The 15,341-nt window shown below is 42.9% G+C and overlaps 1 protein-coding gene across 3 annotated transcripts in view; it reads right to left on the bottom strand.

Moving 5' to 3' along the window:
* Positions 1-310: 310 nt before the first annotated feature.
* Positions 311-15,341, bottom strand: part of FAT3 (FAT atypical cadherin 3) — a 679,936-nt gene continuing 664,905 nt past the window's right edge. For 2 of the 3 annotated variants that reach the window (XM_032167143.2, XM_058446444.1), the window contains exons 24-28: positions 13,282-13,937; positions 9,569-9,682; positions 7,434-7,493; positions 6,795-6,830; positions 311-6,195 (exon numbers count right to left, since the gene is read on the bottom strand). In XM_032167143.2, coding sequence (XP_032023034.1) covers positions 5,573-6,195; positions 6,795-6,830; positions 7,434-7,493; positions 9,569-9,682; positions 13,282-13,937 — 1,489 coding nt within the window. In that variant the 3' untranslated portion in view covers positions 311-5,572. The remainder of the gene's footprint in view (positions 6,196-6,794; positions 6,831-7,433; positions 7,494-9,568; positions 9,683-13,281; positions 13,938-15,341) is intronic. The other variant, XM_032761586.2, reaches the window with a different exon arrangement.

Raw genomic sequence — 15,341 nt, 5'->3', positions numbered from 1 at the left:
ATGGAAGTTTTTCTGGAGGTAAAAAGTCTCGGGGGGTCGGGGAAGCCACACTAACACAACAAAACTAAAACATCCCTTTCAGACCAGAGACCCCTCTCTTTGAGGGGTAGACGGGCTAAAGAGCTTTGCTCTGTACCACCTCTTTCTACCGAGCCCTGTGGAATATGCCCTCCTAAATACCACGCGAGCAATGAACTAAAGACAAAGGAAACCCTTAAAAAGAGTCAACACGATTGCTAGTTTCATTTTTTTCTTTTTACTTGAAAACTTGTTTTAACCATCAAATTTTGGCAGTTACAAACCTGTACACTGTTGTGTTTTTTTGTTGTTGTTTCTTTTTTTTTTGGCTGTCTTTTTTTTGTTTGCTTTTTTTTCTTTTCTTTTTTTTTTTTTTTTAGAAAAAGAACACAAGACTGAATACTGCCACCAGCAATATATGCAGGAACAATCCATTTCCTTAAGGAACAAAATCCACTCTAAGTGTTAGCTTTCCCCTTTGCATAAGGTTTGGTGTGTGATGTGTGTGCAAGTTGAGGTGAGTGTGCATGTATATGAAGAAATGACATACCTCATTAAGACTCTGAAATTGCATAAAAATAAAATAATAACTGGGCAAAACACATTCTTTTTTACAAATGTCAATAAAAACATTTTTCTTGAAAACAGAGAAAGTTAAATGAAAACAGTAAGAACCAAAGAAAGGTTACAGTACATTTTGAAATGAGTAAAAAACATCATTTTCAAATCTAAAATCCTTGTGCGTGTGTGTGTGTGTGTGTGTAGTTACCTCGAAAGTTTGCAGACCAACAGCGTGGATGACTTACAATTATATTGGACCCCCCAAATTAAAGCATCCTGATAGGCATCAAATATAGTATCTACAAAAGCCTGGAAAATTGAAACCATTTATATACAATTTTATAAACATTTCAAACACCAAATCATACATCTTTTACAAACCAGCCTGTTTGCAACAGGCAAATGTACAAGACAATCTCTCTGATACAGTGCTTAAAAAGAACTGCTTCCATTTCCAAACACATTTGCCACTCCCAAAATGCAGTAGTGTGGGCTCATAAGATTGTTAAATAGTAGCAATTCAGGTATTTGTTTGCCAGAAGGGTACTACAGTACATACTAATCGGTCCAAACACGCTCCAAATGACTCTACGATTCTCAAGTGCATTCTAAACACTAGAAGAGACTAATTATGGCCTTTGTGTATTATTACCTACTTGTAATTATTGCTTTTCATTATTATATAAGGAAAGAAATATCATATTCTTTTCCTATCTCTTAGCCAGCTGGCTAAATATTAACTGATGCCAAACCCACAAATGGTGACTTTAAACCCCAGCATTACACAACCAGAAGCTCAAAGACATTGTGGATTTTCATCAGAATAATGTGCAGTTGAACACTGTGGGACACAAACCAGAAAAAACATGTAACCACCTTCTCACAGAGCACACAAAATGATGACATGGAATAAATGCCTCTTCAAATCTCCATTTCCCATGGTTTGAAACTAAAAACATAAAACATTAAAGCCTAACCATTTTAGCAATAACTGTGCACTGGGAAGGCAGCAGAGTGAAGAGCCAATTATCCGGACAATCCATGCAAAATGAACACTAGATCTTCCTGAATTACTTCACATAAAACTGTTTTCTGGATCTTTAATAATTTATTTTGATAATCTCTTTTCTCAATTCCCCTGACTTTGATGATGCAAACATAGCATCAGTGGGGGTAGTGGGTAGGGTGGGGTGGGAAGTAAGTAGGAGAGGACTGATGGTAGATATGTTCAACCTGCTTTTTTCCAGAATGTGCTAGTAATTTCCAAGGGAAGTTCCAGGCAAATCCCAGAAACTAGTTCCCTTTCCAGGCTTTCACAATGATTCCCTAATTGGATGGACCTCAAAGCATGGACCACCTACTCATGTTCCTAAGTCTTTTACATGGCATTTCATGAATAGGCAGGTCAAGGGTACATGGAAAGCTGGCATAGACTAGAACGCAGCAGCAAAATATCATAGAGGAAAGGGAATAAATGAAGCATGCACTTTATTCACCTTTTATTACTCCCAAGTTCTTGCTTACTATATGACGAGCACCAAGAGTCTAGCTATTCTCAACCTAACCAGAATGTGTGCAATACTAGTAAAGTGCCTACAACAGATTATGGGAAATGGCTTCCAGGAGGTGGCACATACATGTTCGAAAAATGAGAAAGACATTAATTGATTTAAATAGTTTCCACATGGTTCATCATGGTGGAGGGGGTAGGACAAAGAGTAGCCAGTGTTTGTGGGAAGAAAAAAAATGCAAAACCAAAACCAAAAATGCAACCAGTAGGTAACAGTATAATCAAAGTTTCACTACAACTGATGACTGGTCTGTGCTGAACTCTGTAATTATCATTTCATGCCTATTATACAAACATTCATTTGGCAAAAGCAGCATTTCGATGAATGTCTACAGAAATGTATGAATTCTATAACCCCTCTCCCTAGAGTGACTGCAAGGAAACATAAGATCATGAGGCTTCCAGAAAAATATTCTCCATGAATTTTCGTTTATAGCATATTCCAAAGAAGGAATGGTGGAAGTCAGAGGGTCCATCAGAACCAGGTGGCTCCCATGCTGAAGGCAGTGTAGGGGTGAACAACATGATGTAAAAAGAATATTGGCCAAATGGATGGGTTCTACTCCTTGTTAAGTGAATTAACTTCCTCTGTGGGCTTGGGCAAGTCTCTTCCCCTCTCTGGGTATGTTTCCTCTTTGATAAAATAAGGAGTTTGGACTAGCAAATAGGATTCTTCCAGCTTTTTTGAATCAGTGGTCATCCCCACCTAGTAGCATCTTGGCCTGACTGCAAAGCATTTCATAATCTACAGGGAAATCTAACTTTCCAAAAAGTGAAGAGATATCATGTGTTTAAAGATAATGAATCAAAACACAGTACATGCTTGCCTGGTGTATATATTTAGCTGCAGAGCTATTCTGCAGAAAATTAGGGGACACTATCCCAAAGAAAGAGTTATTTTATATAGGTCATAGCAAAGGGTGGGCACAATTTTCTTCAGTGGCTTCATGACTGCATTAGGATCTATTTATTCTTTCATTACTGTGTCAGTCAGGCATTCTCCCTGGAAGAGATGCTGTGTAAGCAGTAGTGACTCATCGGCATTAATCTCATTCTAATATTTCCTGGGGGCAAGAAATGAAATGTTGGTTTTACTTTGATGGTTTTTATGTCATTGCATTACTTAAAGTGTAGCAGTGACTCTATTCTAGGCCATTAGTTTGTCATTTTTTCCATGATTCTTGCAAAAGTGCTTCTTACATAAGAAAAATACCAAAGACTTTCTCGAAAGCAGCCTTAGTGAAATTCATTTATTTCAAGACCACAGTGCGGATAATACCTCCATGAGTAGGTCTGACAGGAAGAGAAAGGCTGAAAAACTTGTGAAGTGTATCCACTTACTTAGAAAGTTTGGGAATGAAAAGGGATTTTTTTTTTTTTTTTTGCAAAAACTTTCAGAAATACTGACTCATAAAAAAGAAGTGGATTAAACACAATTGAAATAACTAAAAATATGTCTGAGTGAATAATGCACAGACTAGGGACAGTACAATTTACACACCAATGCCATATGTCATCAGAAACTGTGGACACAGATTTGCTCATTAAGCAGATAGTGCAAATATGCATATATTTACCATGGCCACTGCACAGGCGGCCATAATCTGATTGAAGCAAAAAAGGAAAGTCACTCAACTTGTCAATTTTAAGTTTTGAGGACTGGATTGTTATATTTCCAGTGGAATAATTCTCCTGTTAATTTTGGAAATCATGGCCAAAGTCCACAGATGAGAAGGGAATCCCAGGGTGTAATCAAACATTACACATTTTTAAAACAGAGGTAAGTTCTGGAAAATTATAACAAAATACTGTTTTTAAAAAGCACAGTTTTGGGCTGGGCGCGGTGGCTCATGCCTGTAATCCCAGCACTTTGGGAGGCCACGGCAGGTGGATTACGAGGTCAGGAGTTCAAGACCAGCCTGGCCAACATGGTGAAACCCCATCTCTACCAAAAACACAAAAAATTAGCCAGGCGTGGTGGCACACACCTGTAACCCCAGCAACTTGGGAAGCTGAGGCAGGAGAATTGCTTGAACTCAGGAGGTGGAGATTGCAGTGAGCCAAGATCACACCATTGCACTCTAGCCTGGGTGACAGAGCAAGACTCTGTCTTGAGAAAAAAAAAGCACAATTTTGCTTTATTAGCAGTACCAAAATAAGGTTAACTGAACCAGAGTAAAATATGACATTTGATGTTTCTCTAACACCATAGAGATCAGAGAAATTGAAAGGTATGCCACGCTCGCCGGCAGAATTTTCAATATGGTCCATTTCCCAAAACCTTCACATTAGCTTTCCTCAAGAGCAGCCTTACTGAGTGCAAGCACATGTTTGTACATAGGCCCAGACACACACACACTATTATAATTTATACACAATAACTAGTCTACTTTCCTCTTTTCTTAACATAATTGTATTTATAATGCTGACGCTACCGATTTAGAATAACAGACACCTTTCCTCTGCATTATCAAGAATTGTGATTATCTAGGCTGCAAACTTTGAAGGTATCGTTTTTTCTTTTTTTCCCCCTGAATTTGTGAGTTTTGCTTAAACTTCTAAAAATATCTAATTGTAGACAAGCTATATGAACAAAGCCAACTTCTGTAGCAATGTTAGATTTACCGACTGGAATATTTACCAGAAAACACAAAACCAACCAGATAATCACATTCTTTCTAATGTTCGAACAGCTTTAACTTCCTCCCCCACCCACCAAATGGAACCCAAAAAGCCTCATGTTGCTCTTCATTGATACCTTTCTCGAAGATCATAAAACCCAACTATATTAGACTGGATGCTTAACACAAACAAACAGAAATAACTGAGCATACTAAACATGTTATTCAAACCTAATTTTATAGCTGAAAATTGGGCAGCTTATCAAAAAAAAAAGTTGATTTAAAAGGCTTCAGCCCATTTTCTGGTTTGTTTAATAATATTTGTTTCTCTTTTCTTTCGCCTAAGAGACTAACTTTTCCAACAATCATTACTACTATTTTCATTTCATTGGCTCAAAATTACATGCAACAATGCCTCTTTGATTGCTGCCAGTTTTTAATACTGCAAGGATTGATGCTGTAACACTTTCCAGGGCACAATACTGCACAAAGCCATACAAGACTGGCTGTATAACTTAGTGGGGGAAATAATTTTTCCCTCTTTGCATTTTTAGCTGTGAACATAGGTACCTACATCAAGGATTACCAGTCACCTCTCAAAAACAATTTCTGAGCCTTTCATTTTCACCCAACTGGAATCAAGCTTGCTTGTTGGGACAGTATGACTTGTGAAGAAGTTTCTAGTGGAAAAATACCATATTCCCTTCTCATTCCACAGACAACGCTCCACTGGGACAGAAGCCCAGCCAATCTGCTTCCACTTTTCTGTAACAAACAGGGTGAAGTACCTACGATATGGTGTCTACACTTGAGTCTGGTGCTGAGTCTCCACAAAGGGAATGTGAAGGCTGGTGAGGCTGAGCTCTCCCACGCTCTCGTAGTCACTCATGGCTACTTCGGAATCGTCAAAGCCGCAGTTGGCTGACACATCCGAGGATGAGGTGCCTCTGGAATTGTGCAAGGACAGAGACACGCTGTCTGCTGGGCCTGTGGGCTCTGTGCCCTGGTTCATGCTCACAGCAAAAGTACTAAATTCACAGCTGGCAGGCGGGCCCACCAAATCCGTTTCATTGGGGAATGGGTGAGGAGGGAGATACTGGCTAGGATGAAACTGGGGCCTTCTCCTGCAGTCTGGGCTCAGTGTGCTGGCTAGGGAGACAGACTGGGAGGGTGGCAGGGCCTCATATTGGTCAGGGAAGTCCTCCGGGAGAGGGGGAGGCAGCTGGTCCTGACTCAAGAACTCCTCTTCATGAGGCGGTGGGTATTCACTGTCAATGTCATAACCACCCAGGTAGTAATCGCTCTCCAGTTCCCGTGTGCTCCCCTGGTGTGCAGACCCTCCATCCTGGTTCTCATAGTTGGGCACTTCCTCTATGTCCGACAGGCGGGCCCCTGGCATCCAATCAGAGGTGTCCCAGTGATAGGCTGCAAGAGAAAAACCATGACAGTTAATTTCCTCTATACTGGAGTTGGTGCTTGGCTGGGAAAGGAGCAGGGAAGGGACCTGACATGCAATTTTTAGCATCCAAGAAACCCTAAGAAGCTTCTTAGAAGGGTCTATGGGGCCAGCCATGCTTTGGCCTGTGGAGAACAAGGCGATGGCAACTCTGACAGGTTGACACCTGGTTGCTGCAGAGCCTCACACTCAGCCGTGCCATGAGACGAAGAGCGAGGGCACGCTGAGGAGACAGTTTCAGGACCCCTGAGTACTGTCCCCACTCCCTCTTCCTAGCCACATGCTATTGCAGAGCCAGACTGGCAACATGCTTGCAGAGAGGTCCATCAGCTGTGCTGTGGACCACAGGAGGCAGGAAGGCGTGCAGGCAAATGGGTGAAACACACGCACAGAGGATGAGGCTAGGAGGGGAATGCTGGTGGAGCTTTCACCTCCAATACTGAGCGCACGAGACACCTGAGACATGCAAAATTCAGATCAGGGCAGAGGGACAGGAACAGGGTAAGAATGAACTCAGCAATTCAAAACACACAAATAAAAAGTTATGCTAGGGTTGCGGCACAGTCACCTCGGTTGTAGTTCTGTCCTTGGTCCATGACAGACACTGTTTAAATACAAAGTGAAAAGTAAAACTGACAGTCCAAACCATGTGAAGAGGGATAAAACAGAACATTTGAGATGACTTTTAAAAACATGCTCCTAAAGGCCTATGGGCTATGACTAAGTTTAGCCTTTTTGTTTCTTCCCATTGTTATTTAGGAAAAAAACAAAGCAAAACAAAACAGATAAATCACATTTATGCCAGGCCCTGATTTTATTAAGTTGCTAATAAAAGTTACCTGGTTGAAATAAGTATCCATAATATTGCAGCTCTGAATGATTTCTTAAGGATTCCCAGCTCATAATAGGTGTTCAATGAACACATGTTGAATATAAAGATAAATTTAGTATTAATCTGGATTGCAACTAATTGGGTGCTCTTCTCTTGAAAGGGATTTTATAAACAGCGTACCTCCTATATTTTTTACAAATTATGAACTAGGTTTTTTTTTCAAAATTTTAAAACAGATCCATAAATATCCCACATCTCATCAGAAACCAGCTGTTTATTGCCCCCTCTGTGGCCAATTCATTAAAATCACTCCTAGTCCAAAGTAACAAGGAAGCAAAATTTCAAGAAATGCTATGGAAGAAAAAAAGTAAATACCTTCATTCTCTATAGTGTCAACTACATTGTTGACAAGCTGAATGACAGTCACTATGGAGGCTTGTGGTCAGGAAAAGAAGATCGGAGGGAGGGGAAGGACAGCTTCAGGTTAGTTGTGTATTTTAAACACACCTTATTTTAACAACAACAACAGCAACAATGAAGGTGCGGCATGCAAACACCCAAAGCCTCCCCACAATCTGTTAGGGAGTGTACCAGTGGACACTTTTATCTAGAGGGTCCCGGGATTTGTGGAATGGAAGATAAATGGCAGCAAATCCAAGGTCAGTCCTCCTGAAAGGCAGGATAGGTCATGATTGCTGAGTCATAAATTCATCCCTCATGACTTAGCAAAATCAATTTAGGAAGGCAGTGGCTCCTCAAGCTCATGTTAATTTCTCATTAACAACTCCCAAAGGCTCTCAGAGGAAGACTTCACTATTTCCGGGGATAATTATTTGTTGGTCAGTCATGCTGCTCTGAACCAAATGCCAGTGATAGAGGATAATCTTTGCAGGGTTGATGGCTTCACGGTCACATAATGCCACTGACAGCCCAGAACGACCCAAAGCCTAGCTCCCACCAGTAAGATGTGGACAGAAGTCAGCATTTGGCCTCTCGAATAAATAGAATAGAGAAGGAGATATCTGTGGTCTATATGAGTTGCCTTAATGCTCAGTACAACGGCTTGTGGAAAGGTGATCAGGCTTAAAATCAATTTGATGAAAGTTCCTAACACCACCTGCCTCATTTGGGACCAACTTGGAATGTTAACCCTAAAAGGGCAAGAGTGTGATCCTCAGGGTGCACACAGCAGAGCCCATGAGAACAGATAACCAGGCATCGTTGTTGGAGCTGCTGCCTGGAGTCTGGACTCTCTATATTCTTAGGTGCTTCTACATAAAGTGCAAACTAGTCACAGCTTTTCTTCTGGCTAGGGAGGAGGAAAAGAGGATACATCAAGGCAGACAGATTTGGGAGTGTGTCTTGGACCTTCCGATAATGGTCGGAAAAAATCCACTGTTACACAATTTGTTGTCCCAGCAGACAGATACACTGAAGGCATCTGCACTTCTCAGAAGTGCCAGCATTTGAAAGTGGTGATGAAAATAGGCTCTTCTACTTCCATGATTGCTTCTATGGTCTTGGAGCTCACCTGTTTCTGTATTTGCCTTGGAGGCAAAGGCTATGCCTTTTTCATTTTGTACTCTGGGAAAAGGTCTCAGCACATGGAAAGAATTCAGCAAGGATTTATAGACTGAATGATTACATAAACTAGTAAGTATCCATTTGTTGCTAGTTGCTGACAAATGGGAAAATGACCTAAGGTAAGGCTGCTTGTCTCTGTGGATGACTGTTTGAAATTATTCTTAGTTTACCCAGCACGTTGAAAACACTCACTGTTTTATGACTGTTCCTGCTTCCCTCCCCTGCCCTGGGGAGAACAACCCATCCTCCGAAGCTGGTTCCTCAGCTCAGAAAACCCAGTCCAGCATTAGCACCCTCTCCATAAGCATAAGTTCACAAGAGGTAGAGGTAGCAGCTTTGGAGTGTCAACAAAGTCTGTGAACCATGAGAAATTGCATGCAACATTTTGGGTGTATGTGCATTTTTCTAAGGAGCTGCTTCATAATTTTTAATAAATTTTCCAAAAGCCTATAACTCAAATGATTATAAGGGGGATTCAATTGAATGAAGATTCCACTGGTTCTATAAGAAGGTTTTTGTCTCTGAACTAATTTCTAATGATGGGGATTTTGGATGTACAGTGAAGAGGGAAGAGATCATTGGTAAAATAAAAAAAGAAATAAATTACTCTGTCTGCTAGAGAATATCATTTGGGATGAAGTACTTCCACCACATACCAAATCAAAGAGGACTCACTACTGGAGGCCCAGGGTAACTTCATCAACCCCTGATACAGATCTCTGGGCCTCCTCACAGCTACAGCTCAATGGGGGCTCCTTTGGCAATGACACCCAACAATGGAGTAAACCAGGGACCTGGTGAACACGCTCAAAAGCCCATGAACAGGTTGAGAAACAAAGCCAGTTGCACCACCCTCCTCCCAACCATGGTCTTCCAGAACAGGAAGCAGGACCCACCCGCTCCGAACAAATCTGATGACTTCTTACCATTGTCATCACCAGAATCTGACTGGAAGGAGCTGAGGGACTGAACTTCAGAGTTGCTGCCTTTATTACTACCTGCAAAGCAGGTCACTTCTCCCGGGTCATCAACCCCTTTGTCTTCGTGGACAGTGAAAGAGAAAGCAGAAATTACACCGGTTACCTTGTGCCTATTTCCAGTCCCGCCCACCCCCCTCCGAGCTAGTTCACTTCTCGAGGCCCTTTCATTTGCTTAGAGAAAATAATTTAGCTCCACAATAGAAAATTGACTGTGCCATTGGGGGCAAAGGTCTGTCAATCAAGTGATTTATATTATGGATTCGAAACCCTTAGCCCGTAGTAAATGAGCTTCCAAACAGCTGACAGTCAAAAGTAGCTGTTCCTTCCTCAAAGTGAAACAACTGAGTGAAGAGTGAAATGAGGATGAAGTGGCTGCATTGCTCTTTGCCATTCAGAGTTAATTTACATCATTTACATGAACTGATGAGGTGTCAACACCAGGTTAAATGAGATTACTTTTAAAATAGGGGTATAAATATTTTATAGGCAAGAATGCCTTTACATTTATCCTAGCTTCCATCCCTGGACAGTAAGTGGAGTTTTCAGCTTTGCCTTATAGAGGGCAGCGTTGTATCATTTTTGGGAGTGACCATGTTCTGCACCCTATGTCAGGTAGGAGGGCTGGCAGTGGTGTGGATATGCCCTTATCCACATATGTCCTCCTTCTTTACTGTACAAAGACAGTCAGAAACACACAGATGCACATGCGTGCGCACACACACACACAGCAGGGCTTTCTTATTTGATGGACTAAAGGAAGCAATAAAAACAGCCTATACCTTGAGGTTCAAGTGCAAAATGAATTAGTAGCCCAGAAATTGTCTCACCAGCTAACTCTGCCTTGCTTAACAAAGAAGGAAATATATTCAATACAACCCAACAATACTTTGGCGGGAAATGTGAGTCTTGTCCTGAGGTGAATTCTGGAAATAAAGCTGTCACATCAGCAAGGAGTTAGGGCAGTGATCACCAGGAAGAGCTGCAAATCATCATGTAACGCAATGGTACAAAGAGATACAGACTTGTGATTAAGGGAACATTTATTCCTCTCCGTGGCCACAGAAATCATGTTTCTTCCAAAAAGGATGATGTCAGGAACAGGCATGGTGGCTCTGCATCTGCTGTCAGAGGCTGAGGCCACAGGAGTTGGCTAAACCACCGATGTAAGTGGAGAGATATGCCAGGGAGACATTCACCTCCTAATGGCCATATTGCAGAAAATATGACGATGAGCTTCAGAAAACCACAAGGTGTGCACAAGCTTAGCCCTGAACACAAGGAAGGAAATGACAAATAATCCACTCTGTTGAATGAAGTGCTGAGCATAAAACCCCTTTCTCCACTCCTTCATTTATTAACTCCTCCCTTTTTTATTGCTAAATAAAAAAGAGCCTATTAGCTAGTGGATTGGCAAGATTATAGTGAAGTCTAACTCAACAGATAATTTGAGAGGGAATATATTTATGGCTGAAATTCAAGGGCAACTGCTTAAAATACATGTGTCTACAGAAAGACAATCAGCAGATAGCATGTTGGGGCAGCACTAGAATAGAAAGAATTCATCCTTGGCCCTCTGCTATCACCAAGAAATCCTCTTCCTCTAATACAGCTCACCCTCCTTCCTGCCAAAGCTCCCAAGAACAGCGCTGGTAAGAGCACAGGTTTTAATCCTGACTTCTCCTTTTGCTAGTTAGGTGCCCTCAGGTGAGTATTTCACCCATTGAAGGGAGTTTTTTCCTCCATGGAATGATGGCCTGGTAATGGTACCAACATGGGGGCACTATGATGGTTTAAGGAGATGATGCAACACACAGCAGTGTGCTTCACATTCACCTGCTGCCCTGACTTTCTCATCAAACCTCTTGGTTCTCAACCCTTGCATTCTGGCCTCTGCCTTGATGGCTCTACTGAGAAGCTCTTGAGATGCTGACTCCTCTCATCATCAAGCTGACTATACATCTATTTTAGCCTGTGTACTCCTTGGCGGTTTCACAGTAGTCAACACTGATGACCTTACTGACATTCTCCCGGCTTCTGCACAGGGGCCCTCTCCTTTTCCCTCCTCTTTCCTTGTTGGCAAGTGTTTGTCTCCTTGCCTGGCTCCTCCCCTTCTGCCCAAAGCCCACATGTAGTCATCTCCAGGGTTCTTTTGGAGGCCTGGTTTGACCATCCTCTCTGTTCTTGTTCCCTTGGTGAGTTCACCCTCCTACAGAGTCCACCATCCTACATGCAGATGTTATTCAAACTTTCACTTCTAACCTTGACCTCTCACCTGAACAACAGAGCCAGACATCTCTCGGGTAACCCTTTACGTGTCCTCTACACTGAGCTGCTTCCTGTTCCTGGGAGGGCATCTCCAAAGTGTCCTACTGAAATCTTACTCATGCTTAAAGATATCAGTAGGAATACCCCCTTCCTCTATGAAGAAAACCTTTATCTCCCTGGCTGCCCATGGTCTCTAGCTCCATCTGAAATCTTCCTGTTTCCTCCTTCTCCCTCAACATATGCCACAGTACTATAACCGCAGCCCTCTAGGCTACCTAGGACACAGCTGCTACTGGGATACAAAGCCATTTGTCCTGATGAAGTTATAGGTTACAGGAAAGCTTCCTTTAGTCTCCTTGTGATGGACACTACAGCAGGGAAAACAATCTCTCACATAGACGTTCACAGAGACTACCTAACTGGCTCTCTGCTTTCTTCCCTTTTTGGGAAGAAAGCCTGTTCAATTTCTTCTCCTAGGATCAGCCAGAGCCAGCTTTAAAAAATGTAAATTAGATCATGCCAGTCACTTACTTAAAAACCTGCAATAGTGTTGCTGTTAAAATGTATCTGTTCTCTGGTGCTCAGCAAGCTCCAACTGCACTGACCTCCTCTGTTCTTCTACACACCAAGCTCCTTCCCACCCCGGGACTTTTGCACCTGTGGCTCTTTCCTGTGCCTAGAATGTTGCTGTGTGAGGCCAAGTGAAGAGGCAAACACCACCATCTGGCCCAGACCACCTTTCTGCCTTGTGGATCCCCCTCTTATTTCATGGTCTCTACATTCCAACCAAGAAGAAATGACTTGCTTTTCTTCTGATCACATGGGTCTCCCTACAGTGGAATATCCTCCTTTCCCCAGACTCTTTAACTCATCATGGTCCAATTGAAGTGCCACTCTGCTTCTCTCAAGTCTTCATTCTAAGACTGGAAATACTCTCTTCTTCCAGCCTTCCAGAGTGCACTTCTGGACATCACTCAAGTGGCTTTTTGCACTTTGTACATAGGCCCAGACACACACACACTATTATAATTTATACACAATAACTAGTCTACTTTCTTCTTTTCTTTTGCACTTTGACCAGTGGGTGGCTATTGTGAGAAGAGGATGGGTTTTGGAGACTGGAAGACTTGGGTTGGGGTACTGACTGCCTTTTACTAGCTGCCTGACCTTGGGCTCATGATGTTACCCTCTCTGAGCTTCATTTCTCCCATCTGTAAATGGGAATCAGAACCAGGACAATTTTCCAGAGCCGGTGTGAACATTCGACATCAGCACATGTCATAGCGAATGCTCTGCACGTGGGGTCTCTCTTCCCTTCCCTTAGTGTCCTCACACAGCGCCCTTGCAGGTTCCCTGTAGGCACAGAGGGGTGAGCATTACCACTTCCTACTCACTCTCAGTTCCCGCGTCCCAGCCATTCTTCCGGATGGAGTCGCAGTCGGAGCGGCAGGGTGACACGGCGGGGAGGTTGGGGGCCACACTGCACACGACCACGCCCCGCCGGGCTGTCAGGATTCGGGGCGACTCAGGGTGAAACGTGGTCATTTCCTGGTGCTCGCCTCCCAGCCCATCCACAATCTTATCCAGGTTGCTCCTGGAGTCGCTCTGGAAGCAGGGTGTGTAGGCCATGGGGCGCACGGGGACCTGCGGGGGCCCCACCTCCTGGTAGACGTTGCGGCCGTCCCCACTGCCGCGCAGGTTCCGGAACGGGATGCCGTTGCTCTTGTTGAGCAGGGCAGCGGTGGCCGGGTCCTGCACTAGCGTGATGTTGTTGCGGGAGTAGTTCTTACGGAAGACCTTCTTGCGGAAGACGATGAAGAGGACCACCAGGATGAAGATGACGAAGAGGACCACGGCGATGCCGATGAGTTCCTCCTTCCCCACGTAGGAGTGGCCAGCCTGGATATTGGGCACCACCACAGGGCGCAGCCCGCAGTACTGGCCCACGTAGCCCGGGGTGCAGTTGCAGAGGAAGGAGCCAAACACGTTCACGCAGGAGCCTCCGTTCTCACACTCCTCTCGTTCACACTCATTGATGTCCTCCTCACACCTGCGGCGACACAGAAGCCCCTCCCCACCGTCAGGACCAGTGCACACACGTTGGTATACGGGAGCTCGAGAAAACACAGACATCTTTAAAAGAAAATGATGCACCTAAAGGGTACAGATGAAGCAGGACAAAGATGTTTGGTGGGGGGGAGGGGGAGCTAATTTAGGCATTTCTGTGGTCACTGTGGTCCCCAAGTCATCAACTTGCCTTAAGGTGTTCCTCCCAACCCAATCTCTCCCAGGTCTTCCTTTCCTACCTGGGTTGGGGGAAAGGAAGAGACTGAGGTGGGAGAGGAGAGGAGGAGAAAGAGAAAGAATAACAGACGCTATTGAAAAGGTACTGGACTCCAAATCCGCAGGAGCAGATGCATCTCAGAATTTAAAATTGTGCAATTTTAGCAAGGACATGCAGCACATATCTTTCACATTATGTAAAATACTCCTCCCCCTCACAGAAATTGGTGCTGGCCGTAGTATCCCATAATCAAAAATACCAGTGTTTCTGCAGTGAAACATATGGATATTCACACTAAATGAGAGAAATAAAGAGTAGAAAGAGCCTCGAAACAGTTTTGAACAGGTTTTGCCACCAAATTAGTTTGCCACTAACATACTCCAAACCCTTTAAGTTCTCAGAGCTTTTGGGATTGTAGAATTTCAGACAAAGAACTGTGAATCTATATATTGGTTACAGGTTTTCCCCAGAGGAAAGTCTTTGGTTCTGACATTTTCCTCTAATGGCTACAGTAATTTTTGGTCCCTCTGGGAAGCTGGGGGCTGCAGGTGGGTGGGTGAAGGGCTACATGTCTTCAACATTCTGTGCTTATGTTAAAGGCTAATACTCATATAGATTTTCAGGAAGAATGACTAAAGTATTCTAATGAAAAATAATTAAATCAATTTTATTCTCTTTAAAGCAATCCATGGCTCACTTTGAGTATAAGGCAGGTGTTTCAGTCTTACTCTTTCTTAGCTTAGTATTATTTGAGAACACAGACTTTCTTTTTCACTTTTCTCTATTTCAGCAATTGTTCTGATATTTAAAAGGTCAGATCACCTATAGTTTTGGTAATCTACCTTTTAAAATGTAGCCAAACGAAACCTAATTTGAACAGATAGAGGTGGGGTCAGCCGGAAATTAGTCAGAATCACAGAGTATTTAAAAATAAATGCCGCTTTATTACTTTAAATTACATCCAACGATTCAAAGTCAGCTAAGTATTTTCTGGTAAAGTCCTCGGGAGATTTGCTCTAATGAATACATAAGACTGATCTGTAATTAGAATATCACTTGCTTGAGATTACATATATATACTTCTAAAATGATCAAGGATGGCTGAAACTGGCATTTTACCAGGAATTTAAAATGGTCTCTTTCCTTTTGGCAAACATTTAATTTTGTTTA

This window comes from Hylobates moloch, unplaced genomic scaffold, assembly GCF_009828535.3.
Source record: "Hylobates moloch isolate HMO894 unplaced genomic scaffold, HMol_V3 SCAFFOLD_11, whole genome shotgun sequence".
In the NCBI taxonomy this organism is placed as follows: Eukaryota; Metazoa; Chordata; class Mammalia; order Primates; family Hylobatidae; genus Hylobates; species Hylobates moloch.
Note: the sequence above shows the minus strand (reverse complement) of the source record. Positions and strands in the feature narration are given on the sequence as shown.